This window comes from Balearica regulorum, chromosome 1 (genome assembly GCF_011004875.1).
Source record: "Balearica regulorum gibbericeps isolate bBalReg1 chromosome 1, bBalReg1.pri, whole genome shotgun sequence".
Taxonomy (NCBI): Eukaryota; Metazoa; Chordata; class Aves; order Gruiformes; family Gruidae; genus Balearica; species Balearica regulorum.
In genome coordinates, this window is record NC_046184.1 from 196,773,813 (window position 1) to 196,801,554 (window position 27,742).

Genomic DNA, 27,742 nt, shown 5'->3' on the forward strand with positions numbered 1-27,742 from the left:
CGCCTGAGCCACAAGTTTCGCCTCCTCTCGCCTTCCACTTCCACTGACTCCAAAGCAAATGTAATTCTTCATGCAGTGGTCAGACAGAAGTGAATCTTCAGAGACAGACAGATGGCTCTCCTGGACCTCTTTGTTCCTGCTCTAACATACTCTGTGCCCCTTTTCCCAGCCTTGTCGGAGACCTGCTGTGCTAGACACCCTCAGCACTGGAGGTCTCGGTCCATAGCCAAGCACGGAGCCAGCCCAGGGGCTGCAGCTAGGTCTCTTGCACCCAGGTACAGTGAACAACCAGGAGCTGGTACAGCTCGGGGGGAGTTCTGGGGTTTATACTGGTGTGCGCATGTACACATAAAGGTCAAAATTGAGGGTCATTCCTAAGTTACTGATATTCAAACCAGTGTTAATAGAGGTGCTTCTGCAGTGATTTTGGTGAAGTATGAAGCAATGCAGAAACATACACACACAAACAAGGACAGCTCACTATTATCACAATCCTCCAAACAAATACAAAGCCTTGCAGCACATTTTGAATAAAAAAACCCCCACAACTCTCACACATTACTAAATTTCTGCAGCTTAGCTTATCATAAATACGGTGGGAGCAGTGGAAAAAAAGAACGTGCTTATTTTTTCTCCAGATTAGAACAACCTTTACTCCATTTCCTCAAGATTTTTTTGGTTTTGTTTTGTACATCAGCCTGAAGAATGTCTCAACATTTCAGCTGTTTGGTAATCTTTTCGCCTTAATTTTATTTTGGCAATGAAATCTCAATACCAACTATCAGAACTTCCAAGACATTGAACCAGGAGAAAATATCTGTGATTCAGCGTAGCTGAAGGAAAATTGACACACTAGTTCTTAGGCAAGACTGAATTATTCCCAACTGCAAGAAACATCATTTTCAAAAGAAATAAGTTTTAATTTGGTTTGTACCTCTTAGCTGTCCGTCTAAACTACATGCAGAAGAAAAAACAACTCATGATTTATACTACACAAGTCTTACATGAACACATACATCAAAATTTCCATCTCATTTCAAATTGCCTCTGTTGTACCCTTTGATATGAATCTTCTTAATATCTTTTAAGGTTAGTATTACAATACTTGTTCCATTGAAAGCAATGCTCAAAACGTACGTCAGATTTAATTCAAGGCAAACATGTACCTTTTTTCAGAGAAGTCAAGGTTGCATGGGATTTTGGATTCTTTGCAACACTACTTTCATCTTTTTTTTTTTAAAGCATTCCAAATGGATGTTAAGGTTACAAATACTAAGTTAAGTGAAGAAAAGAGTATATAGCTTAAAACAAATTTAGTTTGCCTTCAGCATGTTTATATTTTAAAGCTGTATGTTGTAATTAGGAATAAACAGCCTTCCTCCTGAACATATGAAATTTCAGCAGATGAGCTGAGTAATAAGCTCTTCCCACTGAAACATATGAATTACATTTCAATTATAGGCAGTGGCATTACTCTCACTTCATGTATTCACGGATGACGTGCAACGTAACTAAAACGCCAAACTGCCCTATTCAGCCAATAAGTTTGTCATTGGTCAAAGGGAATCCACCTGCATAAACAATTACATTTTCCTGCACCACGCTTTAGCTATAATGGAGGGTTATATCTGCATTTATTTAACTAGATTTCTAACTACTGAGAGCTGAATGCAGATTTTTATCTTCTTAAAGGGTCACAGATTAACTGTGTAGCTTACTCAACATTTTCCACTGCTTTTCCTTTAGTACTGAAAATGTTTCCAACAAACACGAGGCAAAAGGCTATACTGTTTTTAAACTGTCTTCCCTGACCTTGTCTCTCTTCTGCAACTAAAACTCTAAGCCTGGTACCTACAAGCAATTCACCTTACCCAGAGGTCATGCTCAGCGTAGTCAAAGAGAAGCCACACTTTCCTGTCAGCATGAGAAAGAAACACCTTTTGCAGAGAAATGACATTTGGATGCTTGAGCTCCCGCAGCAACTGCAAAATAAAGAAAGTCCACAACAGTTATATCCACACATCCAAAGTTGTGAAAGGGCTGGAAAGATGAATACTTTAATAGTCTTTGCTACATATTCTACAATACAAACAAGAGAAGTTGAAATCTGCAAGTCACAGAAAACAGCACATATTTTTTTAATGAAAGAACCAGTCATTAGTTTGAAACCAAAGCTGAAAGCAGGTCATAACCCCCTTAGGGCATTCACCTCCTAGAAGCTGAAGCCTCACTATTATCCAGGATCAAGAAGACTCTGCAAACAACCAGCTGTGGCATCTGCCCTTTCCGATAGGCTGTAATCTTTGCTAAAGCCATTTGGGGTATCCAATTTTTTTCTGACTCTCAATTATCTGAAAACCCTGCATTTTGGTTGCAACCATTCAAGGCTGAATGGGATGACTCATTTAGAGCCTGTCAAGGCAGTCAGCTAAACGAAGATGTGGTTTATAAGATGGATTCAGCTGATCTGCAAGGTCACCACCACCTACAGAAGAAGGTCTGACTCCCTCCCACAATATATATCACACCAGTTACGGCACTCACAGAAGCCATCCACGAAACAGCTCCCAGGTCAGGAGAAAACTAAGCCAGACACACAAAGGCGGTAATTTTCTGCTGAGTTCCTGAGCTGAAATGACTCACAGCACTAACAGCAGACCCAGTGCTAGCGAAGGGACACAGCCAGGAGCAAGAACTTCTTTCAGCAGCGGTGAGCCATTAAAGCAGCTCAGCTGCTTTAGAAACTATAGCTTTAACCACCACCGCAAGGAAAACCTAGCTGAGATAGAGCACAAAAACTGAGTGCAGACAGCAACAGTCTATCTGAGCTCTACTGGTCATGTCACAATTATAGTGTACTCACACAATTGCTAAGAGAGAAACAAAAACTTTATCTAAGCAAACGATTGTCACGTATGGCTACCCAAGGCTAGATGAATTCTTGCCAGCTCAGTCTGCCAGAAATGACGACATTTTTAATGAAAGGAATGAGTACAGGTTTTTTTAAAGCCAAGGCCAATTTGAACTACTGTTTGAATATAAAATAGAAAATTAACATTTTATTTCTGAGATTGTATCTGTTTTCAATAAAATATCATTTTCCTGCTACATAATAAAGGAAACAAGAAAATTCTTTCCTTTCTACTGATACATTTGTCACATGTAACATTTCAGCTGCTACTGAGATAGTAAAAAGGGAGTGGATATCCGCATATGTTTGCTTCCTTATTTTCTATTTCATTTGAGACAGACTCCCATCCCTACTCACAGACCAGAGTCTTCAGTGTGGCATTTCTTGAGCAAGAGGACTTGGCCCACAGAGCTTTCATCTCAAGTATGAGATTAAACAGGGAGACAGATGGTTGAGAAGACAATACAACATTACAAATCAACACAGGAGGTAGTAGTTTCAGCATGTTAAACATCTTAAGATTACTAAAAGCATTACATCAAGGAATTTTAAGGCAGGATCTGCAAGAAGTGTGGAATTCTGTAAATGCCTGTAATTCCTACAAAGCATAAAATCAGCATGGAGAAAACCAAGAAATGCTTATTTGCAATTTTCATCAGTTACAGGTGGGGATCATCTGTGGTAGGTTGATCACAGCCAGCAGCTAAGCCCCACACGGCCACTTGCTCACCCCCCTCCATCAGAAGGGAGAGGAAGAGCAACAAAAACAAGAATATTTGTGGGTGAGGATAAAACTGTAATAAGTGAAGAGGAATTAAAAAAAAAGCCAACACATGTAACACAAAGGCAATCACTTATCACTTCCCACAAGCACACGGATGCCCAGCCGGTCTCCGAGCAAAGGCTACCTCCCCAAAGGGAGCAGGGGCAAAGCGGGAAAGAGAGAAAGCCTGGACACTGCACAAGCACTGCTCAGCAACAGCCCAAATGCCGGTGGGTTATCAACACTGCTTTAGTTGCAAATCCAAAACACATCACCAGATTAACTGCATCCCAGCCAGGCCCAGTACAGCATCAAAGACCATTGGTGGGAGTCAGCCTCTTAACAGCAAATGAGGTTATAGGGTTTAAGGATACGTTGCGCCAGTCCTTATAGTGAAGGACTTTTTGTTGAACCAGTATCAATTCACAGCTTAAATTTATGCTAAACATTCTGATGAATTAACTACTGTACCCAGGAGATTGCCTGACAGTTCAGCAACTGTGTGTCCATACCAAATTTTATCAGATTATCTGTGGCCAGATGACACACCTGTACCAGACAACAGACTATTTATTCCTGGATGAAAGAGGCAGATACTAGTCAGGGCTCTAGAGAACAATGTAATTTTCCCCTTTAACTCCTTCCTGTCGCATTTTAAGTCTGTCCTACTCCTTATTCCCCAGGTAGGAGCTATCACTCACTTTAAAAAGCCAACCTCTTCACATCAAGTGTGATCCACCTCAGAGGACACACAAAGAACCCATCACCAAAGCTGGTCCAGAACATGACATAAAGAGGAGAAACTTTATGTTTTTCAAACAGCAAAAGGGTTCCCTGTACATATAGCAAGAAATGTGGATGTAGTTCTCCTTTGTTTGTGCTAGGGGTAGTCAATCCTGTGGTCTTTGAGATTCACAGCCTTCCTCCTAGTCTGCTAGACAACAGGCTGCTGTTCTTCCCTGTTTCCAAATCCTGCCAGTAGCAAGCAAGGTACAAGTAATTGAGTGTGCATTTCCTGCAGGCACACACAAAGTTCTGCCCACACACAATACAGATGCAACCAGCCACACAGTATCAACAGAACAGCATCTTCTTTGCAGGCATCCACACAAAACTTGAACACCACAACTGGCCTGGATGCCGTTTCTCCACTCTGGCTAATCAGGCTTAAAGTTCACATACGTGCACACGTACTCGCAGGTCCCCCAGACTCTGGTGCAACCTTACATCTGTTCAGAATCCAAACCCAGACACCATGCCCTTTCATCCAAGTTCCAGCTCCAATGTTAAGTCTCTCCAGATTTCAATCTCCTGCTTGTTGATCCTACATGATTGAAAGTCACTAGCAGGTCACACCCAAAACCACTCACACAGCTCTTGCTGGCAGCTCATCTCCTTCCCTTTCCTACCTTTTACCCTTCCTCTGAACACCCTACACCAAGTTTTACACATTCTCAGCAGCCCCTACAAATACAGAAGATAGAGGTTTTATTGGGTAAGATCCACAGCAATCTGCTTTCCCTTCTCATCTGTTACAAAGCCCTGGCTGAATCTCTTTGAGGATACACCCAAGAAGTTCCTTTTGTGGCCCCTCATCAGTGTTTTAAGAGTTCTGGCCTTTGTTAATGTCACTGATAGCAACCGTTATGGTTTGTGCAGCTCTGTGCTCAGTTTCTCATTCTTGCTGGGTTTTTGCCTTTGCCTTTTATGCTAAATAGCCATCAACTACATATTCTCTCAGTCTGCTTAAAAAAACCAATGCATTTGGTCAAAGCTAGACAGCCACAAGCATCCCAGTGAGTAGGATGGCTAATATACATCAGCAAAACCATCAGAATAAGGAACTGATTGCTGCAGTGGTGACAGATGATCCCTGAATCACTGTCTTGGAAAGGCTGAAACACTCCAGGACAGTGGCAATGCAGAGCAACAAATGCAAACGCTGTCTGAAGGACAGAAAAAGCTCATGCAGATGGGAACACATCACATGGGCTGCAAACAACATTTCCAGCAACCTCACTCTCTGTGAACAGGCCTCTCTAGCCCATATGCCACGTGTATTTCCTACCAGATGACTTGCCTTGTGTCCAGCAGCTGACAGAGTTCACTGAAGATAATAGCAGACTGCAAGAAACATGGTTTGACTATCAGTATGATGCCTGCTAATGGTATTTTTTGGCCTAGTGACTCTCATATCTAATTGCTTCTGTCTATCCTAGTTCAGTTCTATAGAACACAAAGCAAAAGCAGACAAAACCTAGGCATTTAGCTCTCAGTAAATTACCTTCATTTTCATATCATACGATGATTCAAATTCATTTCTACAACCAGAAAGGTTTCCCTTAAATTAGTTGGTCTAGGTGCCCCTTATAAAGAAGGAAGACCCAACTGACCTTCAAAGAAACCAAAATCAGCAAACTGTAAAGGTGCCGCTACATCTGGTTTGCCTTGAGTGTTACAACCCCATGTTGTCCCTGGCTGGTCTCGCCCTTGCTTTCATAAATACTGTTCAAGACACAGGAAGGGAAACAGCATCCCCATGTGCAAGTCCTGGGCTCACACTAAGGTCCCTCCATCTCCCTTTTCAAATGCAGAAATACTCATTCCACAGCCATAGGGCAGCTGAGGGACAGTAAATGAAAGAGTCCTAATAACGCATGAAATTGTCAGGCTGCCTTAATGCTGCTGTTGATTATTTAATAACGTCCTGTCTTACCCCACTTCGCCCTTATTTATGAAGCAATTTAACAAACTGTCACAAATCTTGTCTTGCACAGGGACACTAACAATAATTACCTTTCCTATCAAGTATGAGCTGAACTCAGCACAAGTGTTGATGAACATGATCTTCCTCCTCCGGTGCTATTCCCACATTTCCCGTACAGCTTTCCACCACTACAGATGCTTCTCATGAGCCAAGACACTGCGCTCTTCATGTATGCGAGGGTTTCTAGCTTTACTGCAAATGTCATTCCACCCCCACTCTTGTTGCTTGCTGCTATATGTGGTCCACAGGGAACATAACCTGCTACGTGTTGCAATACTACCACGCTTGCTTCTATAATCGAGCACAGACTCATTTGCTAGAGCAATTGGCCAGGTGACCTGGCCCAGAGTTTCTCCAATGTCCTGTCTCAGGACATTAGCTATTTTAGAAAAGGCAACTCCTTACTCTCACTGCCTTCCTATGAGTGCTACACAACACATTTCTCCCAAAGCTTAGGACAGTCAGAAATGGCTAGACACAAACCCATTGGCAATACCAAGCAAAAATCATCACTATTGTCATCTTGCTAGTTTGATGGTGTAAATTCAAAATCTCGTCATCTTGAGCTTCAAAAAAAGCTCACATCAGTTCCACCAAGTGATCCAGCAACAAACAAATCATTAATTGCCACACCATGGCCTTAAGGTGGAAAATGAGCAAATAGGGACTTGGAACTGAAAGCAGACTGAAGTTGATGCAGGGAAAAAAAAAAAAGGTATTTTCAGACCAGAAGACAACTGACAAAGATTTAGTCACCCTGTAACAGAAAAGATATCAGTAGACCTACTACTACAACAGATGAGCACAGGCAGTAGCGAGACATTACCTGAAATGCTATGTGCAATTCTGGCCAATTCAGGGAAGATTAATTCCAGCTGCCAGAGGGCAAATAAAGCCCAAGCCTACACCCAGGGGAAGGGAGAGCCTGTGGCCCACCAGGAAACCAGCAAGCCAAGCCAGTAGCCTTAGAGCCTGCCAAAACAAAGCCAGAGAAAGAAACAGTCTCTCTAAAATGAAAGCAGGAGAGGAGCTACTTAACTGAAATATTATCATACGTACAAATGGGTACGAACTAGTCATGATTATTTTTGGCTTAAAGGGTGAATAATGTTTATAGAGTCATTACTAGAATAAGACTCAGGAACTGCCTTCAGAGATTTTTCTTGTCCTTACAAGTTTAACTTGTAGTTTGCTATTTTTTTGGCTGCAAGAGAAGGAGCAGAATATGACGACTCCAGAGGTGTCATCCAATTCTATATCAATAAAATAAGTTTCTTTAAAAAAAAATTCAAATCACTATTCTTAGTTTCCTATCAAACACTGGAGCACTACTCAACTACTTTGTCATTTATACATTTTATTACACAAGTTCTTAAATCCCAAGTTGGCTTAGCTGCTATCCAGTAGATTCAAGATCTGTTTGTTTCAAAGTAAATACAATTTTACAGTTTTATATTCTCATGAGTCAGATATTCCATAGTACTAAAAACGAACAAAATACCTGCTGAAAGTACATGCTGTTTTCCTTTCAAAAGTGTTCAAACAAAAGCATACAAAGGCAACGTAACAGAAAAAGTTATAGTACTGCTCACTATTTATTATGATGCTGACAATATGCTTTTGAAGCTCCACTTCTTCAAACATACAACTGTGTGAAATTGTTGCTTTATTTTATTCTTTTGTTTTTAAAGTTCTAAATGTTACAAAAAAGAAGGCTGACAACACAAAATGTCAAGAGGAAAAAAATGCACATTTCTGCTTTTAACTTTTGCGGTTTCCAAAACAAATGAGTCTTACATGATCACACATACAAGTCGGTATTTATTAGCACCTCTTACATCCAAACACATTCAAAGTATTAGCAGTGGTGCTACTAAAGCTTCTCTGAAAGTAAGGAGGTGGATGAAGAATCTAGATGAGAGACACTGGATATCAAGCTTGGTCAAATTCTGCTGTTCACAGAAAACATTATGATTCCTGAGGATTCCAATTTCCAACATTTAATCAGTATCTTTGTCCCACTTTCACAAAACTAAAAATACTACCACCCTTCCTTCATACAAAATCTCTCAAGAATACCGTTTGTAACCCTGTAACATAGCTCAATAAAGTACTCATCAGTCACAACTTACATTTTATCTACCGTACTACCATTAAAGCATTTGAGAGTCATTGGACTTGCCAAAGAGGGTCAAATCACACATTTGTACTCCTCAATACCCTGTTGCCTTTCACCACATGGAAAGATTGCTAAGAAACCATTACTTCTTTTCTGGCATGAGGATTGTACTCATCTGAATGATTTCTGTGTTTGGGCTTGTGGGAAACTGCTTTCACTGTTAGCGTGGAAGGGACATGACAGCCCCCGTAACCTGAGGAACCTAGACCCAAATACTGTTCCTTAATGCATAGATGGTACGAGATCTCTTCCAGCAAGCCCACCGGCACCGTCATTTGTTCCTTACCAGGGGAAGATGTTAAAGAGGGTGAATCCTGGAGTCACTCAGTTTTCAGCTTCTGCCTCATGGGGTCCCTCCAGCTGCTGCATGCTGCCTCAGGGTCCTTAGTCAACCTCAGACCAACTCTGAAATAGCCTTCACGCCCTTCTTCCATCCCCTCCACTGGCAGGGCAGAAAAGAGGCCTGATAATCATGTAATGACATGTTCTTGTCACCCAGGACATGGAAGCCTCAGAGTGTGAGGAGGACCAATTCACCTCCACAGCAGCCTCCTTCACTGAGGTTAACTCGGCCAAGACCACTAGTCAATGGCAGCTCCCTTCTCAGCTGCCCAGGGCCACAGGCCTGCTGCTCTTGCTCTGCCTCTACCTTTCTGCCACCTTCCCATCCAGAAGCTGAAAGCCAGGGTGATGGAGCAGCTGCAGAGGTGAGCAGGACTGCTGCAGAGGCTTTCCCTTTCAGGTAAGAGCAGCAGTCATCCACCAGCTAGCTCAGGCACAGCGTGCCTGCTCCCTGCAAACTCAGCGTTACAGAAGGAGATCCGTACTCGCCCTGAACCTCCTGCCTGGGAGACAAAAATCAAGACTTCCCTTTCTTTTGTTAATGCTCAGACATGTGAACATCTGGGTACAAGTCTGCATTATACCCAAACCACTCATGCAGGTTCCTACCACCTCCTGTGAGTTACATTAAGTAATGGTGCGACCAAAGGATGGTTCAACTCACCTTCCTCACACAACAGAAAACAAAACTGTTCATTTTCCCTTCAGTGAAGATGAACTTCCTCATCCTTCAGCAACACTATCACCAGATTCAACACAGAAGACATCACCTTTTGTGATGACAGCCTGCATTTGTTATAATAGGAAACCACAAAATCCTAGGAATGCCCAAATTCCTCCAAGGCAGTCCTAAAGAGTGGAAAATATCAGAGAAGCCACATACTTATTGTTCTGCAGTTTTCTGTCCCAGCCCCAGCAGCCTCAAGGCAGTTCCAACTTGTACAAGCCGGCTATGCTGCTTGAAGGACACCACACAGACAGGAGACAGGCAGAGTACAGCATCACCCACTCCAGCCATGCTTTGTCCCATTCAGTATTTCTACCACAGAGTGTCTGCCAACATATCTAGCGCTTCGACTTCAGAGCCAAGTCAAAAAATAATGCTATCATATAAAAAAATACTATGTGGTGTTTTTACATACGAACAAGCTTTTCAGGGATATTTCTGTCAACCAAACCAGGCACCAGAAAAACAAAGCTACATGAAAGTCCTGCAAAAAGCAAAAAACAAAACAACCCAAGCAACTTCTGACTAAAGGAAGCATAGGCAAGTGACATACTTGCCAACCTGCTAAAACTGAATGAAAAATGCTAATCAACAAGAAAAATGTCAGAAAGTCACTTGATTACTTTAAAACCTAAGACTCCTGCATAGGAAACTGCCCAACTCAAAATCCTGAAGCTCTGTTTTAAGCCTGGTTAACTGCTCCAGTTTCCCATAGCCTTGAACAAGTCTCCTGCTTTGTGAACTGTGAAATACCATTTGCTGTGCTATTCCAGGTGGACAGGCTTTAATGACTTTCTTCCTTGTGATTAAATTAGAAGATGAGGAATCAAGTGTTCGGGCTTGTGTGTTTTGTACACTTTTATACAAACCTTCTCACCATTCTATCCCTCTGCTCTCCCATCTAATACAAATCCATCTCTTGGTATGATGCATGTGCAGTTTTTAGTGCCTGCTTAAATCCTCAGAAATGCAAGTGCAGATCACAAAAAAGATATCCGGAATCCCAGGGAGTACACATGCCTGCAGAGAACAAGAGATGAGCAGCCAAACATTCATTTAAGGTTCTGGAAGAGGGAGGATTCACAAATGCTTACCATGGTAGATGAATGGGGGCGAAGATAAGGAAGAATACAACACTACAACTATCTTGATATTAAAGATTCAATTAGCATAAATTAGCACTATAACTGTTAATTCTACCAGTTAAAGCATGGTTTACACAAAATCACTGAAAAAAGCTATTTCAAAAGAGTAAGAGAACAGCTAGGTTCTTGAACATGAAGTCTAAGTTCTCATGCTGTAGGAAGTCTTTCATATACATATATAGGTTGAGCTCATCCCATAACTCACTCAACCATTTCGACTCAGGTCTCTGATCTAGTTCAAACTTTCGCCTGTAACTGATGTATTTCAATACTTATTTTATTTTTCTGAAGATCTGACACTGTTTTTCAGCTCAGGTGTCTGCATCAAATAGACATCTTAGAAAAGTATGTTACTGACATTTTTAAACATGTAAGTTACTCAATAGTGCAAAACTGAAGTGAGTCATCATAAACAAGACAAAAGCCACTGCAGAGTTGTAAAAACAAGGGAGAGTTTCACTGGGATGTCTATCAAACTGCACTCTTCCCAGATAGCCACAGTGTAAAATATAGAAGCTTCAGCTCTTGAGAGAAACTGAAATGGATATAACTCAATGCAAACCAAGTCATCCTAGTTTCTCTTGGTACCACCATGCTCGTAAAATGCATTAATTGGGGTAGTCCAGAACACATTGTAACAAAGTCTGTTATTCAGCCTTGACTTTTATGTATGACAACAGATAAATTTATTAATTAGATGTACCGATGACGTTTTAGGGTACAACACTGCTGATTAACTCAGTAGCATTTTTGTATATACATTACACATACTCATGTAATCAATATAAACAGTATGGCTATTATCCTCAATTTGATCCACCTCCATACTCCTTTTACAATATTAATTGATGGGAAGCGGGGAGAGGAGTTCTAGTTAACAGAATTAAAATGAACAACACATTTCAGGGAGAAAATTCTGTTAACTCCAAACAGCAACATCAAAAGAATGGCAAGGGAAAGAGATTCAAACCCTAGAAGCCGATGGTGAATTATTAATTCAACTGCAGGAAAATTCAACCACGGTACCAGCAGTTGCAAGCCTGGAAGCATAACTGGAAGCAAAGTCAACAACAGCTCAAGAAATGCTGCTTCAGGTTACTCTTTCCACCCCTACACCTGCTTTTGGGCTCTACTCCCCTCTTTGCTCGATACCTGCTTTCTTGGCATCTTTGCTGTCTTCAGTACGTTCCCCTCCTTCTCCCACTAACCCTGTCCTCTCCTCCCACATGAGTCCTGCATTGTACTGCTGTTCTCTTCAAAGGGCACAGGCTGCAGCAGCTCAGAGCAAGGAGAAAGCCTCCCTGCTTCTTGCTCCTCTCCCGTCACCACCGGGGACATTGCTGCCCATGAGGAACAACTACACAACACTCCTCAAGCCATGCAACAACGCCAAATCCTTCCCGGCTGTCAGTCAGGTTAGTGATGCTCTTTTAATAGACAGAAATTGAGTTAGCAAAAATTTAAGACCCTGTTTTCAGCTCCTTTAGTTTGCAGTGGATGTCTACAACAGCAGGGAGGCTCAGCTTTCATCAATGGACACGAAGAGCTTCTGAGGAATATTCTTTGCACTTAATATTTTTTTTCACCTCACTCAGTTCAAGGACTAACATGTTTGAAATCACAAAGCCAACCAGAAGTCGACAAAGTAGGAAAGCCTGGTACTCATCTCCATCAACAAAAATGCAATTAGGGTCCTCGTTCTTGAGGGATATGGACTGAAAAGAAACTATTTGCTTCCCCCCACACATATACATGCATTTCCTTTTAGTAAGCAATTTCAGTTGAAACATTTCAAGAAAAATAAACCCACACAGCAGTGTAACATAGAACATAGAACAGTTAAACTTCAGAAAACTGGTTTTACCAGTATTTCTTTGGAAGCTTGTGACAAACCATAACTAGACCACATTATTCACCAGTTTCTAAGAACATGGAACATACAAATATAAACCTCAAAAACTTAAGAAAATGTTTGAATAATATTCACGAATGTATTACAGCTTCCCGGGCAACACCACCAGCTTAGTTTGAAGTCTTCACTTCAATAGAAGCTAACATGTTTTAATCATTATGAGCCAATAAGAACTAACCTCTTCAGGAAAGCAACAGAAGTACTAATGCAAAAGTCAAATCAAATATGTAATTTAAGCCACTAACTCTAATCATGTTTTTAAACCGCTGCATTTAAAGTTAATCTGCCCTGAGGCAGGCAGTAAATTGTAACTCAAAAACACTGTCATTTTTAGACAGCAAACATAACAGGTGCACAAAATCTTCCACGACATTGGTACTTATTTTATACCTCTATGATAAAAATAGAATAAATAAAAGAATAACATGATTCAGCAACCAAAACCCAGCATGCACTCAAATCAATACTTTTAATAAGTCTGTTTGCTAGTAGAAAGAACTAATGTTACTTACTGCTATTTCTCTGCATGCAGACATAGAAATTCCAGTACCTTCTATTTGCTTTAAAGCATAATCTTTATCATCTTTCCTGTGAAAGAAGAAAAGAAGTTTTTTTAAAAAAAATTGCACCATGAATTCAATGTGAGCTCTTCACCACCATTCAGAGGACAGTTTCTAATTAATACAAATTCTGCATCTTATTTTCTTTTGATTCTTTACTAGTTTAATGTCTGTATACCCAACTAAACCATGAGCTAACCACACTACCTTGATAAACTTGAAATATAAATTTGCTCTCACTACATAAATAGGGATTTTAAAAAAAAACCTCAAAACTCTTAAATACAATGATTGACATTTCTTTTATTCCTTCTTTCTCTTATGAAGGGGAAAACAAAGCAAACATTTAGTACATACAAGAAATAAGTCTAGCCAGGGCTACATCTCCCATGAATGTATTACTCTGGGACACAGTAAGTCTTCCCCATATTTTGATGAATTCTTGAGTAGCCCAGAAGCAACATATTAACATCTTGTCTTTCCTCTAGGTCACAAGAAGAGCCCTAAAATTTTATCCCTATAAAACTACCAAGATTAATTAAAAAAAACCCCAAACATGAGATATCTGTCCAATCTGAAGAATCCAGAGAAATGTTTGCTCAGCTTTAGTACAACACTGAAAAACACCACAACCACTCCATTTAATCAGCATGTACCTTACAGTCATTTATTTAAAATGCAAGCCTATTAGTAACTCCAGCTACCAAAAGCAAAATGAAGAAGAGAGACACTGCAGCAAAAGATGACATTGACCTCTTGCCCATCCTCAGCCTCAAAGAGCTCCAACTTTTCAGAGATGGAGTGCTGGTCCTTCCCATTTGTGGGCTAGGATCCACAGCACTCCTGGGGGATGTGGCACTTAACAGTATTGCCTTCGATATTTGGAGCACTCGCACAGCCTCAAATCTCCAGGTTACATAAGAAACCTTATTAATTTTTAATGAACCTGGTTTTCACAGCTGTGAAGACCCACCATGAAATAAACACAATTCAAACTTCCTAAAGGCAAATAAAACAAGACTGTAGTTAAGCATTTAAAACGTATACACTTGTGTTCTCTGGCTCTCACTAAATATTTGCAAGGCTTTGAATTGCTGTATTCCTACCTGAAACACACGCTTTCCTCTATTCTTCACTACCTATTTAATCCCTCAAATTATCAGGTCCTGTCCAAGAGATTTTTCATGGGGTTCAAAGACAACCCACTGTTAGTAATAACCTTTCAAAACAGGGAAGAGAGGAAAAGTGGGAGATTAATGGACAAAATCTGAACACAGTTAATGAGGAGGAAGAATGAAACAGTGAGTGGGCGAGAGCAGATTTCAGTAAGAGGGCAATTACATGGATTCAGCAAGATAAAAGAGAGGAAAGATACAGGATCTGACACAAACAGAAAAAAAAATAGTAAGGAAGACAATGACAGAAGGCACTAAAAAGCTTCCACAGAATAAAACCCAAAAACTCCCCAGCCTGGAAGAGAAAGAGCCAGCGCTGAGCACAAACTCATACATGGCCAAAACAAGGTGTGAGTAGGGAATAATTCCCTATTTCTCACCTTAGAGGAAAACAAATTGCATCAAGCTTGAAAACAAGAAATCATTATGGTATTAAGCGCATAATTAAACTGTGCAACTCATGATGACAGATTATTACAGGGATCAAAAGTATAAATGGATTTCAACTCAAATTACACAAATTTATAGTGGATAGGGGAGCTATGAACCACTGCATGAGCCACAACTGAATATAACCCCAATCTGCTTTCCAGCACAGAGATTTCCTATGCTGCCAGTAGAAAAAGATACAGAGACATTTTCCCAGCTAAAAATCTTTTTACCCTCTGCCTCATCCAGCAACGGCTTGCGGCTGTTACTGGATATAAACATGAAGCAAATCGGATTGGCCTAGAGGTTACTCTCATTGCCCTATGTCCTCATCTACTTTTTTTAAGGTGTTTGGGGAGATCCCTATTTCATGAGAAGCACTACCACACAACCGCTACAGCATTACCACCGACAGAATATGGAGCAAAACAGGTCAGACTAAAGGTTATTCTCATCGCCCTGTTGCTCATCTCCTTGGATTTCAAGGTATTTGAAGGAGAACTCAGCATAACAAGGAGTGCTACCATACAACTGGTATTACTACAAGCATTTCTGGTAGCACTGTCTACAATGAAGGCTGCCTTACACTTAAGATTGTCCAATTAAAAAACAGTTGTACAAATTTTTGCCAAATTAAGTCTGGACTAAAATTTTTCCATACCAGATGGCAGACTTTCTCTGGAATTTTTTAGGAAAAAAAAAATACTTCAGCTGTTTCCTAGAACAAAACTGGAAGAACACGCTTTCAGTTGTGCATGTTAACTCTCTTACAACCATTGCTTTAACGCTGAAATTTGACAGCGTGGTTTAAGAACGTACCATTTGGTCTCCTCAAAACAATGGATGAAATAAAGAGTCTCTGGAAAATTAATCTTCTCAGAATAAAAGGCAGTTAAAGAACTGAGATCCCGAGATCCCATGCCCAACCGTGCTCTGCCCTTACAGCAACCCAGGGCTGCAGGGAATTAACCACTCGCTCATTTGCTCTGCCCAGGTGCCACACGCAGGAACCGAGAGCAATGTCCTCTGCCCCATCCTCAACCTACCCAGGCAGTCTAGAGGAAATATAAGCATGGTAAAAAGAAGGAAAAGAAATTACAATTTAAGCACATTTTTAGCACCACATTATACTCTCCTCCAGAACCTGAAAAAATAACCAAAGACTTCCAAGAGTTAAATTCTCCAAATTGTGCAAGCACAGTTGAGATACAAAGTAATAAATCAATTCTTAACCCTCTCTAATATCTGTTCTACGCTGGAGCTGGTAACATGCCATATTTACCCATTACACCATTAGTACCAGCTTTTCCATTAACGGAAGTAGGAAAATTCTACTTCTACCTTTGAGTGAAATGAGATTTTCTTTATAAAACTGTAATTCCATGGGAGTCAGAGGAACTGAGGGATGAGTTTTTAAAGGGAGCAATAAAAGTTAACAAAAATGTTATGAAGCCAAACAAAAGGCCAGAGTGACCAAGCTTATTTTACACAACTTCCAGAAATATTTTGCCCATAGTCTGTTTACACGGTAACACACGCCAAAGGGCCTCTGCATGCTTTTGGATATGGACAATTTCCTTCTTTGAAGATCAAGGGAGATTCAATGATAAGACAGGAAAACGTAAAAAATAAGACAAAAAAATGAAAAAGAAACCTGTTTATTAACATCTTCCACAGCTAACTAAGCAACAGCATTGGCTTCTTGGCAGCTTGCATTTTAAGAGTACAGTAAAACTCAAAGCATAATTTAACTAAATTTACCCTTCTAACAGAGAAGTCCCGTTGGGAAAACATGTCCACTTTATCTGCCGCCTGGGAACGGGATGTTAAGTAACTTCAGCAAATTCTCCACCTACCAGCAGGCTTAGAAAAACTGCAAACTTATATTTTAATACTAACATCTTCATACTTTCCTGCGCTTAGGTAGGCTGGCATCTTCAACGCAGTAATAGTCCGCACTAGGAACAGGCAGTTTGTGAGAGCGGTGAAAATAAGAAAACTCACTTTGTACGCGGCTGCTGGAAATAGCTGTGTTTATTGCAGTCACGTGCAAACTGCATAACCCCGTGTAAAAATGTCATATCCTCAGAGGGACAACATTAACATCAGAAGCATAAACTTGAAAAAATGGGTAGCTGCAACATACCTTCCAGTGGACTTTAACAACAAGAACAAATATACCTGCAATATCACCATAAAAGAGCATAACTACTTGGTTTTGTTCTTACAGTTTGAATAAACTAAAACTGAAAATGTCATCTTTAAGAGAATTGAGCTATTATAATAATGCTGCTTCCAAATATTTATTTATTGTTTTTTAGAAGTTCTACTGAATTTGGAAATGCAACAGCACCATAAGAAGCATTTAGTTTATCTGGGAGGGAAAAAAATAAAAATCAAAATGAGTAGGAACAGATGCCTGCTGATTGTGAGCACATTGCAAAGCTTTAGTATTAAAATGCCTGGTATTTCTACCCTTTATTTAGAAGAATACTTTAAGCATAAATATGTTCAGCAAGTGGGAAAAAATATCCTACACATGGAGAAAAAGGAGGCTTATTACATAAAAGGCAGTTTAAAAAGAAATCAGTTCTACTGTTGGTTATCTGACATATCATACGTTTTGTTGAAATGTATTGGCCAACATTATAATATACTCTTTATTCAGATCACTAGATCAGTTTTAAATTCAATTGAGTAAAAAATATACAGTACGGAAGCCTTAAAATCAGTAGTCTTAATTCTAAATTTACATTACAGTTAAAATATCTCAAATTCAAAATTGACTGGTCAGAACTTAGGAATAGTTTTGTCTTTATAAACAAAGAAATGTAAAATTTGACTGCAGTTAAACATCTGAGGGAAGCAGGCTCGTCTTACAACTACCACAGGGAACTGCAAATGCGGCATCTCTTCTACAGAAAACTAAGGAATCTATTAATTGTTTATGGCTCTTATTCCTTAAAGAATATGAAAATCCTGATAATTAAAAGATAAGCCTACCAATAAAACACATGGGTTTTTCTTTTAATTCTACCCTTGAGAATTCCATTAACATCAATAGTAGTAAAAGTAACACATCCTGAGTCACTACAACTGTCACACTATTGCTGGAGTGATTCAGCCTCAGCAGTACTAACTCGAAATTCTCTGAAAGCTTTAAATCGGTCTTTGTGATTTTACTAGCTGAAAATCAATTTGTGCTGTAGAGCATCTTAGCGTTGAACAACTCGCATAGATGAATGCTGAGTAACTCCAAGCCCTAATCTGTACAGCAGCACATCTTCATTATTAACGGCAAAATGCAGCCAGGAGCTTTCATACATGCCGGGGAGCCAGGTAAGGCAAAAAAATAGTCAATCTTTATTACCTACCAGAACATCAAGCAAAGAAATAGATGAATCAGAGGTTTTATTATAATTTACTTAAAAGTATCAGAATAGTGTTCAACACAGATTTAAACTACAAATGAAGAGAAAGATAACACGGAGTTAAACCATGACATTCCAGTTAGTTTTCTACTTTCTACATTTATACTAAATGCCAATGGTATATGCACAGCAAACACTTAAATACACACCAAAACAATACATCATTTTCTAGAAAGTGCAGCAAGATGAGGGCAGACTGGTACCCATTCAAATGATTGCTTGGAAGAATAGAATTACCTCTTCTTCTTTCACCGCATTCATGGCACCAGAATGAGGTATTATACCAGGAGTTCTATTTACTTTTGCATTTTGTACCTATTAACCACCAACGCAGAAAATGGGTGTGGTGGAGAACCAAGTGACAAAGGACCCAAAAGAGGTTGAGGTTCTCAAAGCCTTCTCAGCATTGGTTTTCACGTCACAGTCCACTCACACAACTACCACGTTCCCAAGGCTAGTGGCACAGTCGTGGTGAAAGGACATAGAGGGAAACCACATTCAACAAACTAAACACACAGAGAAGTCCATGTGACCAGGTGGGCTGTATTCAAAGGTGTTTAATGGAGCTGGTGAATGTCATCACAAAGCCACTCTATCATCTGTGAAAGGTCATGATGATCATTGTGGGTTCCTGACGATTAGGAAAGGGCAAATATCAGGATCCTCTATGAGAAGGGCAAAAAGGTTCAATGATATCATAGGCCAGTCAGCTTAACCTCAGTCCTTGAAAAGGTTATGCAGCAAACCCCCATGGGAAGCTATTTTCAGGCCCACAAAGGAAAACAAATGACCAGGAACAGCTCGCAAGGATTTTCCAATGATGAGTTGTGCCATATCAATCTGATTGTCCTATATAACAAGAGGACTAGCTCTGTGGGCAATGGAAAAGCACTGGGTGTTAACTTGACTTTAGCAAAGCTTGTGACATGATCTCATAGTAGAGAGCTTGGACAGCTGAACTTCAAAACAGATGAAAAAATCAATTGGACTGCCAGATTTAAATGGCTGTAATCAATGGTACAGTTCCCACAGGCTGCCAGTTACTAGTGCGTCCCTCAGGGGCAGATACTGGGGCTGATGTAACATCTCCATTAACAAATGGACAATGGGATGGAAGATGTCCTCACCAAATCCACAGATTGGGGGGAGTGGTTGATGCATTGAGGAACTGAGATTCCATTTGGATGGACCTCAACAGATGGGAAAAATGGGCAGACAAGAACCTCAAAGTTCAAAAACAAGCACAAAGACCTGTCTCTAGTTCAGAATAACCCCACGGCATTGGACACACTGCCAAGCGGGTCAGAAGCAGCTTTAGAGAGGAAGACCTGGGGGTCCTGGTGGACAAGTTGAATGTGACACAGCAATGCGTCCCTGTGGCAAAGGCAGCCAACCAAATCCTGGGCTGTATTAGCAAGAGTGTACCCAGCAGGTGGAAGGAGGTGATTGTTCCTCTATATTCAATACTTGTGAAGCTACAACCGGAACTCCATGTTCAGTTTTAGGCTTTCCAGTACAAGACAGACACTGATGTACTGAACAAGTCCAGCAGCGCACCACATGGAATCTGAAGTACATGACATGTAAGGAGAGGCCAAGAGCGCCAGGTTTGTTCAGACTTTAGCAGAGACTAAGGAGGGATCCTATCGTTGCCTTCGGTTAGCTCATGGGGGCAGGATGGCATACAGGGAAGGAGTCAGGCTCTTCCTGGAGGTGCCCGCCAAACAGATGAGAAGCAACAAGCAAGTGGCAAAAAGAGAAATTCCAATTAGATATCATCACAAAAAAAAACCATGGGTAGTCAAAAAATGGAACAGATTTGCTAGAATTCTCCATGCTCAGAGATATTTAAAACACAGCTGGATAATAATCTGAGCAGCCTAAGCTAATATCAAAGTTGTTCCTGCTTTGAGTGAAGGTTGAGCCAGATGCCTTCCAGAAATCCCTTCTAACCTGAAGTATTCTATGTGGGATTGTGAGGTAGAGCACTACTTTGTTGAGGATTCATCTGAGACTAGGTAGTTTCACAGCTGTGCAGTGCATTTATTATGCATTGTCAAGACACACAGCTAATTCCTAATACTGTTTTCCAAGTCTGACAACATTTCTAAAACCTAGCTAGAAAAAAAGACACAGAACTATTCTGGACACACATGTACATAACTTTGAGGACCACTTACTATAGAGAGATTTAAAACTTTTCACCTTTTCAATATAACTTAGATTAGTGTGAGGACACAACTTTGAATTTAATCTCTTACTGGAATAGAGTTTGTTCTAGTACTTATGATGTGTGCAATGATAATTATCTCTAAAAAAAGGAAGTCACTGTATAGCTTGGTGTAAAACTTAAGCAATGCACAGATATTGCTACTTGTAAACATGCTAAAAAAGAAACCCAAAGGGGGGTTTTTGTGAACGAGAATAATCCTTTAGAATTACATTTGTACTTATTAGCATAAATAGTGGTATCTGAACCTCCAAATCTTAATATAGTCTGCAGATGATTTGGATGGATGCCACCCAAATCAAGAATAAATTCTTTCTACCCGCTGTATTTCAACAGGTTTCACACAGATTCCACAAACTTACACACAGAGATGTAAAAAAACCCTTTCATCCATAAAGGAAGTTGACTTTGTCCCCAAAGACCACTGTACCCTGACAAGATCAGCGTATACTAGAAGTGAATTTACTACAACACTGTGCTGGTTTTGACTGGGATGGAGTTAATTTTCTACATAGTAGCTCCTATGGGCCTCTGTTTTGGATTTGTGACCAAAACAACACTGCTAACACACCCATACTTTAGTGCTTACACAGTGTCAAAAGTCTTTTCTGCTCCTCACACCACCCCATCAGCAAGTAGGCTGGAGGTGCACAAGGAGGTGGGAGGGGACACAGCTGGGACAGCTGACCCCAACTGACCAAAGGGATATTCCATACCATATGATGTCATGTTCAGCACTATAGAGCTGGGGGAAGAAGGAGGAAGAGGGGGCATTGAGAGTTACGCCATTTGTCTTCCCAATAACCATCACACATGATGAACTCCTGATTTCCTGGAGAAGAACATCTGCCTGCCAATGGGAAATAGTGAATGAACTCTTTATTCTGCTTCACTTGTGCATGTGGCTTTTGCTTTACTATTAAACTGTCTTTATCTCAACCCATGAGTTTTTGCACTTTTACCGTTCTGATTCTCTCCCCCATCCCACTGCAGGGAGCGAGTGGCTGTGCGGCACTGAGCTGCCTACCAAGGTCAAACCTCAAGAAGCACATCCAAGATATACAGCCTCGAGAAGGCACCAAAGTAAGTTTACTCAGGTTTACGGTCACAGTCCTACTGGCTGAGACTGAAAAAAGTTTCACACTGTAAAACCTTTAAATGTATGAAACTCAGCAGTTGTCATTGCATACATTTAAATGTACGAACCTGGAAAGGTACACCTGCGCAGAATGAGATGTAACGCTTCTGTGAGGATAAAGGGTAACCACCAAACAGCAAAGATGATGTGCATCAGCAGAAAATAAATTGTATAGGGAAAAAATTGGTAGTAACAACTTGGTACAAAGGCTGAGAAATTGCATTATAAACACCTGACTTCCCAGAAAGCACATCTTAAGTCAAAACTTTTGTCAAACTAATGAGTACACAGTAAGTCTGATCACTGACCCTGTACCTTCAGGTAACCCTAAAATAAAGAGCAAAATCTTATAAGTCATTCTCTTAAAAAAAAAAATCTGAGCTAGCAGTGATGCAATGACAACTTCATCTTTTTATAATTCCATTTTTACAAAACCTGCTGGGTTTCATACATTTAAATGTTTTACAATTAAGTTGATAAAAAGAACTGAAAACTAACACTGAAGTTTTGCACAACAACTTGCTTTAAGTCAATGGTTTCCTGCTGAAAGAACCCTACCTTCATCCACACACACTCCTGTCCCTTCACCCAGAGCCCAGGCACTCATTTTCAGATGGAGGTGAGTTTATACAGAGAATGGAAAAGTATTTCCAATTTTTTGTTTGATACGCTTTCTGCCACATTCATGAGTTGAAGTGGCCTGCTGAGTGCTCAGATGAGCACAGGAGTTCTAAAGACAGAGAGCAGACACAGCAGAGGCACAGTGGTTTCTGTCCACGTTCAGGATGATGTTCATCTTCTAATACCTTCTTTCCACATCAGCTTGAGGTAAGTACATCCACCTTTGCCAGAAAGCTGCAGCTAAGTGCTACACCCGCTGCAGAAATAATTCTAGTCACTAAAAAAAAGCTCACCATTGCTAAAACAGACTTTTTAAAAATATGGAAATAATATAAACTAAAATTATGTCATTCAGATATAGCTGCTTGAGGGTCATTTTACTTTTATATAATGCACAGAGCATGAGTAAATCATTTCCATGATGAAATTATTCTAAAAATACTTTTCCAAGGGCCACTTGTTGTAGGAAGGTTTTTTTTTTTGTTTTGAGAGCAAACAAAAAACACATTTCAGTTCTATTACCTACAAGAAGTTGGATGAAGCAACACCAGAAGATAAACACGAGCTCAAATTACTGCTGCATTTGACTGAATTTAAAAACATTTTGAAAAACGGGGTAGTCCTACAACATGCATTAAACCTACAGAAAATAGGTTAAAATTATCTTCTCTATTATAAACTGCCTGCTACACAACCAAAGCATGACTATTTTTAAAAGTTCAGTTTTATTCAAGCCCCAGAGTATTTAAATGTATTTACAACCAGCTTAAAGTTTATCCCATCATAGATTCTAGCTTGTTTCTTTCACAGATGAAATCTGCCAAAAAATCAGATAAAAACCCAGATTCTGTCATGAAAGCCTCTTATATACAAATAAATGAGAAAGGATCGTAATAATGCAGCCCAGCCAGAAAAGCTGGGAGTCCAAGCTACTTTGTCAAGGATTTCAGCTCAGGAGAGTGGTGCACAACTACTCTTCTCTCCTCTACAAAGTTCCCTGCAAAGACTTTCCAGGAACAGGTGAAGAGAATAAAGAAGAGCTGGTACTAGTTAATCTGCAGACAAGGATGAATACAGTTCGCAGTAAGTACAGTGTGACTTCTTATACATTTGTGCTGGCCACCACAAGCTGTGCCTCGCGCCTGTTCTAATGCGGCTGGCAGCATCAGTACGTGCTTTATGGGTTCACACACTTGTAACAGTGCTTACTCCCAAAGGGGACATTTCAGACTGTTCCCCCATTTCTACAGTCGTAAGTGTTGTCTACTTCTTTCCAACTTCAAAAATGAGATATGCAAGAAAAAACTGGATCAAAAAATGCATGGAAGCATGTTTTAAAAAGTGTAGCGAACTGCTGCCCAGAATCCGCCCCACTGCCGTACCAGACCTCTGTGCACAGCCAGGAGCAGAGCTGCGCCAGCACCCAGCTTTCCAAATGATCCAAGGCTTTCTGAACGACAGCACATCTCCCCTGCCAACACCACCAACCCCTTGGGAGTCAGTGCTGGTCTAGACTCACACCGTAGCAATGCAGTCTCTGAGAAGCCACCACCTTCTCCAACAGGTACAATTTCATGGGCATGTTCTCATTTTTGCAGGTGTTGTTGATGTGCAGGGACTCTCAAATGATATTGATACGTAACCATTATCAGGAAGACTGGCTAAAGCTTGCCTGGTTTCACCAAGAATATGACAGAGAGTAAAACTGGTGTAAGGCAAAAAAACCCCATCAAATCCTTTATCTCTTAAGGTTCCTTTTCCTTTGCTTCTGAAGAGCGCAAGAACAACTACAAGTGAACAACACAGCAGAAATCCAGGATCTAAATCTTAATTTCACCTTAAAATAGTAATTCTGGATACCAGATGAAGCAGAAACGTTAGTAGGAAAGCACAGCTACATGCTTGCCCATCTTTCTTTACTTCCTAAAGATCTGCTAGACTTAACTGTCCAAGAAACCTAGACTTTCATATGATCCAGAGCAACCACTTCTCTTTATCAATACAGCCCTTAATTTTATAAAGGCATGCCGTAGATTACAGCTACATTGATCCAAGTTTCAATTAATGTGCTGTATGATCACACTAAGTTTTGGTAAGCCTTAGGAAGTATTTGCATAGTCATATCATTAAATTTAAATAAATTGCAAAACTAAGAGAGGTTGACAGGAACTTCATATTTATTTACCCTGCTGTTCTCTCCTATTCCTCCTCTTCTTCCAGAGAGTTAACAAAAACACATTACTAATGCTAGGCAGTGATTATCTTCAAGTTTGTCAAAAATTTCTAGCTGAATTAAAATTCAACTTAGAGAAGGACTAATAGAAAAATCACATTTAAATGCAAATATTAAACAACCTAGCAGAAGAGAAAATTTAAAGACTTATATCTGATGTAACACTTTAACAAATTTGCATAGTTAGGGTTTTTTCCCTTTGTCATGGTTTAACCCAGCTGGCAGATAAAACAACTGCACAGCCATTTGCTCACTCCTCTCTCCTGCAGTGGGATAGGGGAGAGAACTGAAAAGAAAAAGGTAAAACTCATGGGTTGAGATAAAGACAGTTTAGTAGGACAGAAAAGGAAGAAAATATAATAATAACAGTAATAATACTACAAGTGATGCACAGCATAATGTCTCACTATCCAGGACCAATGCTCAGCTAGTTTGAGCCTCACTGCCTCCCAGCCCACCCCCTAGTTACATATGGAGCACGATGTCATATGGAGCATGACGTCATATGGTATGGAACATCCCTTTGGCCAGTTTGGGTCAGCTGTCCTGGCTGTGTCCCCTCCCAGCTTCTTGGGCACCCCCAGCCTTCTTGTTGGCAGGGCAGTATGAGAAGCTGAGAAGTCCTTGACTGCTTGGCAACAACTAAAACATCGGTGTGTTATCAACATTATTTTCATACTAAATCCAAAACACAACACTTACACCAGCTGCTAGGAAGAAAAATAACACTATCCCTGCCGAAACCAGGATACCCTTTTAAAGATATATATGTCTATATCTATATCTGTGATGCAGAAAAAAGCAAACAGGTAAAAGACAACATATTCAGAAGCAGGAAAAAAGAGCCAGTTTGTGCTCTTTCTTTTTGCTATTAGCCCCCCTCCTCAGAAATGTACATTTTGTCCAAAAGAAAAGTAATGCTCCAGCGTGACTGTCTTGCTAACACTTTAGTATGCAATTTTTAGATATGGCAAGAGGATAGAAGAGTACAAGGAACACAGTTTGTGACTGAAGCACCTTTAATGGACTCGGATCTAAATTTACAAGACATCATGTGAAAATAAAAAGGCATAGTACTCACCCAAACGCTAACACAAAGAAAGCATTGCAGAGGAAGATGCTCTAACAAAACTGAATTTATTAAGGGTCTAACTCAGGCATTCATTCTTTTTCCATCACCAAAATACTTAGAGGACATAGCAAGATTGCTGTGCCAGAACAGCATCATTATTCTTAGCAGATAGCAAGGCTTACACTGAGAATATTTTCCACTTCAAAACAAATCCTTCAGTAATCAGACCTTTTCAGTGGTAAAGAAAAGGTCATTTCCCACAGCTGGAGGAAAAACCATCAACAGCAAACCAATAAACATTAGGGCTTCTGAGACAGCTGATACTATGTGGTGAATGGCAATTACTGATTCACTTTATTCCTTTTGTTCCTTGATTTTTTTAAATTAACACCTTTCACCACAACATGTAGTTTGCCCAGAAATTCAAAGCAAGTAAATTCAATGATACATTGTACATGTGGTTCTTCTGATCTAAGAATTTGCTGCTATCAAAAGAAAAGCCTGTTCTTGACATCTCTGCCATCCTGCTCCCAGCCAGAAAATCCTTCCCCTCACATCAGCTCTGATCTGTTCCACAGTTCATCTCCTGCATCCAGCAAAAAGTTATCCACTTTTTTCTCCTGGGTTAACAAATTCTGTTAGTTTACAGTGGGGTACGAGGAGTATCAAAACCAGCACCAAAGTGCGTGTAAGGGCAAAAGCAAGGAGAGGATGAGTAGCGGAGAGACAGAGATGAAGGAGAAAAAGATGCCCTTCACTTAACTCCCTACTTTCTGGTGGCGCATGGCCAACCATAGGGAGTATGGTTTGCCGTAACTTAAACAAAAATAAAAGTTAAAACACATCAACCTCCTCCATCCACCCACTTAGCCCTGCAATTAACTCCAGCATAAAAGTTCCACAGAAGCAAGAATCCCTGGGATTCGGTTAAGTATCTTCCCCTCTCTTTTCACTCAAAATTATCATTTGACAGCCTAAAAACAAAATTTTAAAACCTTACAATTAAGAAGATCATTCCTATGAGAAGACTACCAACAGGAGTGGTTTAAGAAATTCTACACTGATGAGCAGCAATACTTCACTCCGGACTCAAAGCTCCGTGCTGCTTTATTAAAGCATGTGGCAGTCCTACCAGTAGGAACTTTATATAAAGCAATATATGAGGTACCTATGCAAATTCTCTATAAAGGAAAAAATATTGCAAGTTTCTTTTAGACTGCTCTTAAATGAACCTTGTTATTCATACCAGTTCAGAAACGAGAAGTTGCATAAGAGACAGCACAACACTTCAAAGGACCTGTTCTGAAAAGCAAACAACAAACAGGACTGGAGCACTGGTCTAAACTTCAGAAAACCATAATTTCATCGGGTATTTTTTGGTATTTTTTTTCTTCAGTAGTCAAATCTGTGAAATTATTTGGTTTACATGGAGGAAACAACATATTTGTTTTAAAAAAACTTTTATGATAAACCTTTTAAGTCACAAATTGTATAACAGTCGCAAACATACCACTATAGGAGCTACAAGTTCACAGATTCTATTTTCTTATATAACAGCCCTCAACAGATTTATCTTTCATAAATTTATCCAGTCACTGAAAAACTGTTTCCTACCTTCTCAAGTACTCAGAATTTTAGAGGTTCTCTCCCTGTCCTTCACTCCCACAGACAGAAGAGTCCTTGTCTGTGGGAACGACTGAAGTTTTCATACAGACACCGCTCCACATTTCTCAGTGTCCTTGTTGTCCCTCCTTAGGTCTACTATACCCTGCCTGGGATGAAGCGATTAGAAGCGCCTACAATACTGAAAACAGGATTTACAGCATCAATGACATCGTGTTTTGTGCTCCACTCCATTGCTAGCGAGTCCTATGATTCTCTCTGCTTTTTCACAATTACTTGCACTGAGCTGGCGCTTTCACAAAACTAACATTATAAACCTCAAAATCTCTTCCTTAAATAATAACAACTTCGGAGGCTACTGTTGTGTGAGTAAAGAAAGGACCGTTTTACCGTACGCATCACCACATCAATGAGTACAATATATTATTGGAGAAGGACTTTGATACTGAAGGCCAAGCCTTCACAATCAGTCCTTGCCTTCACT

General features: G+C 40.1%; 1 protein-coding gene across 6 annotated transcripts in view; it reads right to left on the minus strand.

The window, feature by feature from the left end:
- The window catches only part of CDK8 (cyclin dependent kinase 8), an 85,372-nt gene that overhangs the window by 43,695 nt on the left and 13,935 nt on the right, over nucleotides 1-27,742 (minus strand). For 3 of the 6 annotated variants that reach the window (XM_075742130.1, XM_075742129.1, XM_075742131.1), the window contains exons 2-3: nucleotides 13,259-13,334; nucleotides 1,872-1,982 (exon numbers count right to left, since the gene is read on the minus strand). In XM_075742130.1, coding sequence (XP_075598245.1) covers nucleotides 1,872-1,982; nucleotides 13,259-13,334 — 187 coding nt within the window. The remainder of the gene's footprint in view (nucleotides 1-1,871; nucleotides 1,983-13,258; nucleotides 13,335-27,742) is intronic. The other 3 variants (XM_075742135.1, XM_075742134.1, XM_075742132.1) reach the window with 2 other exon arrangements.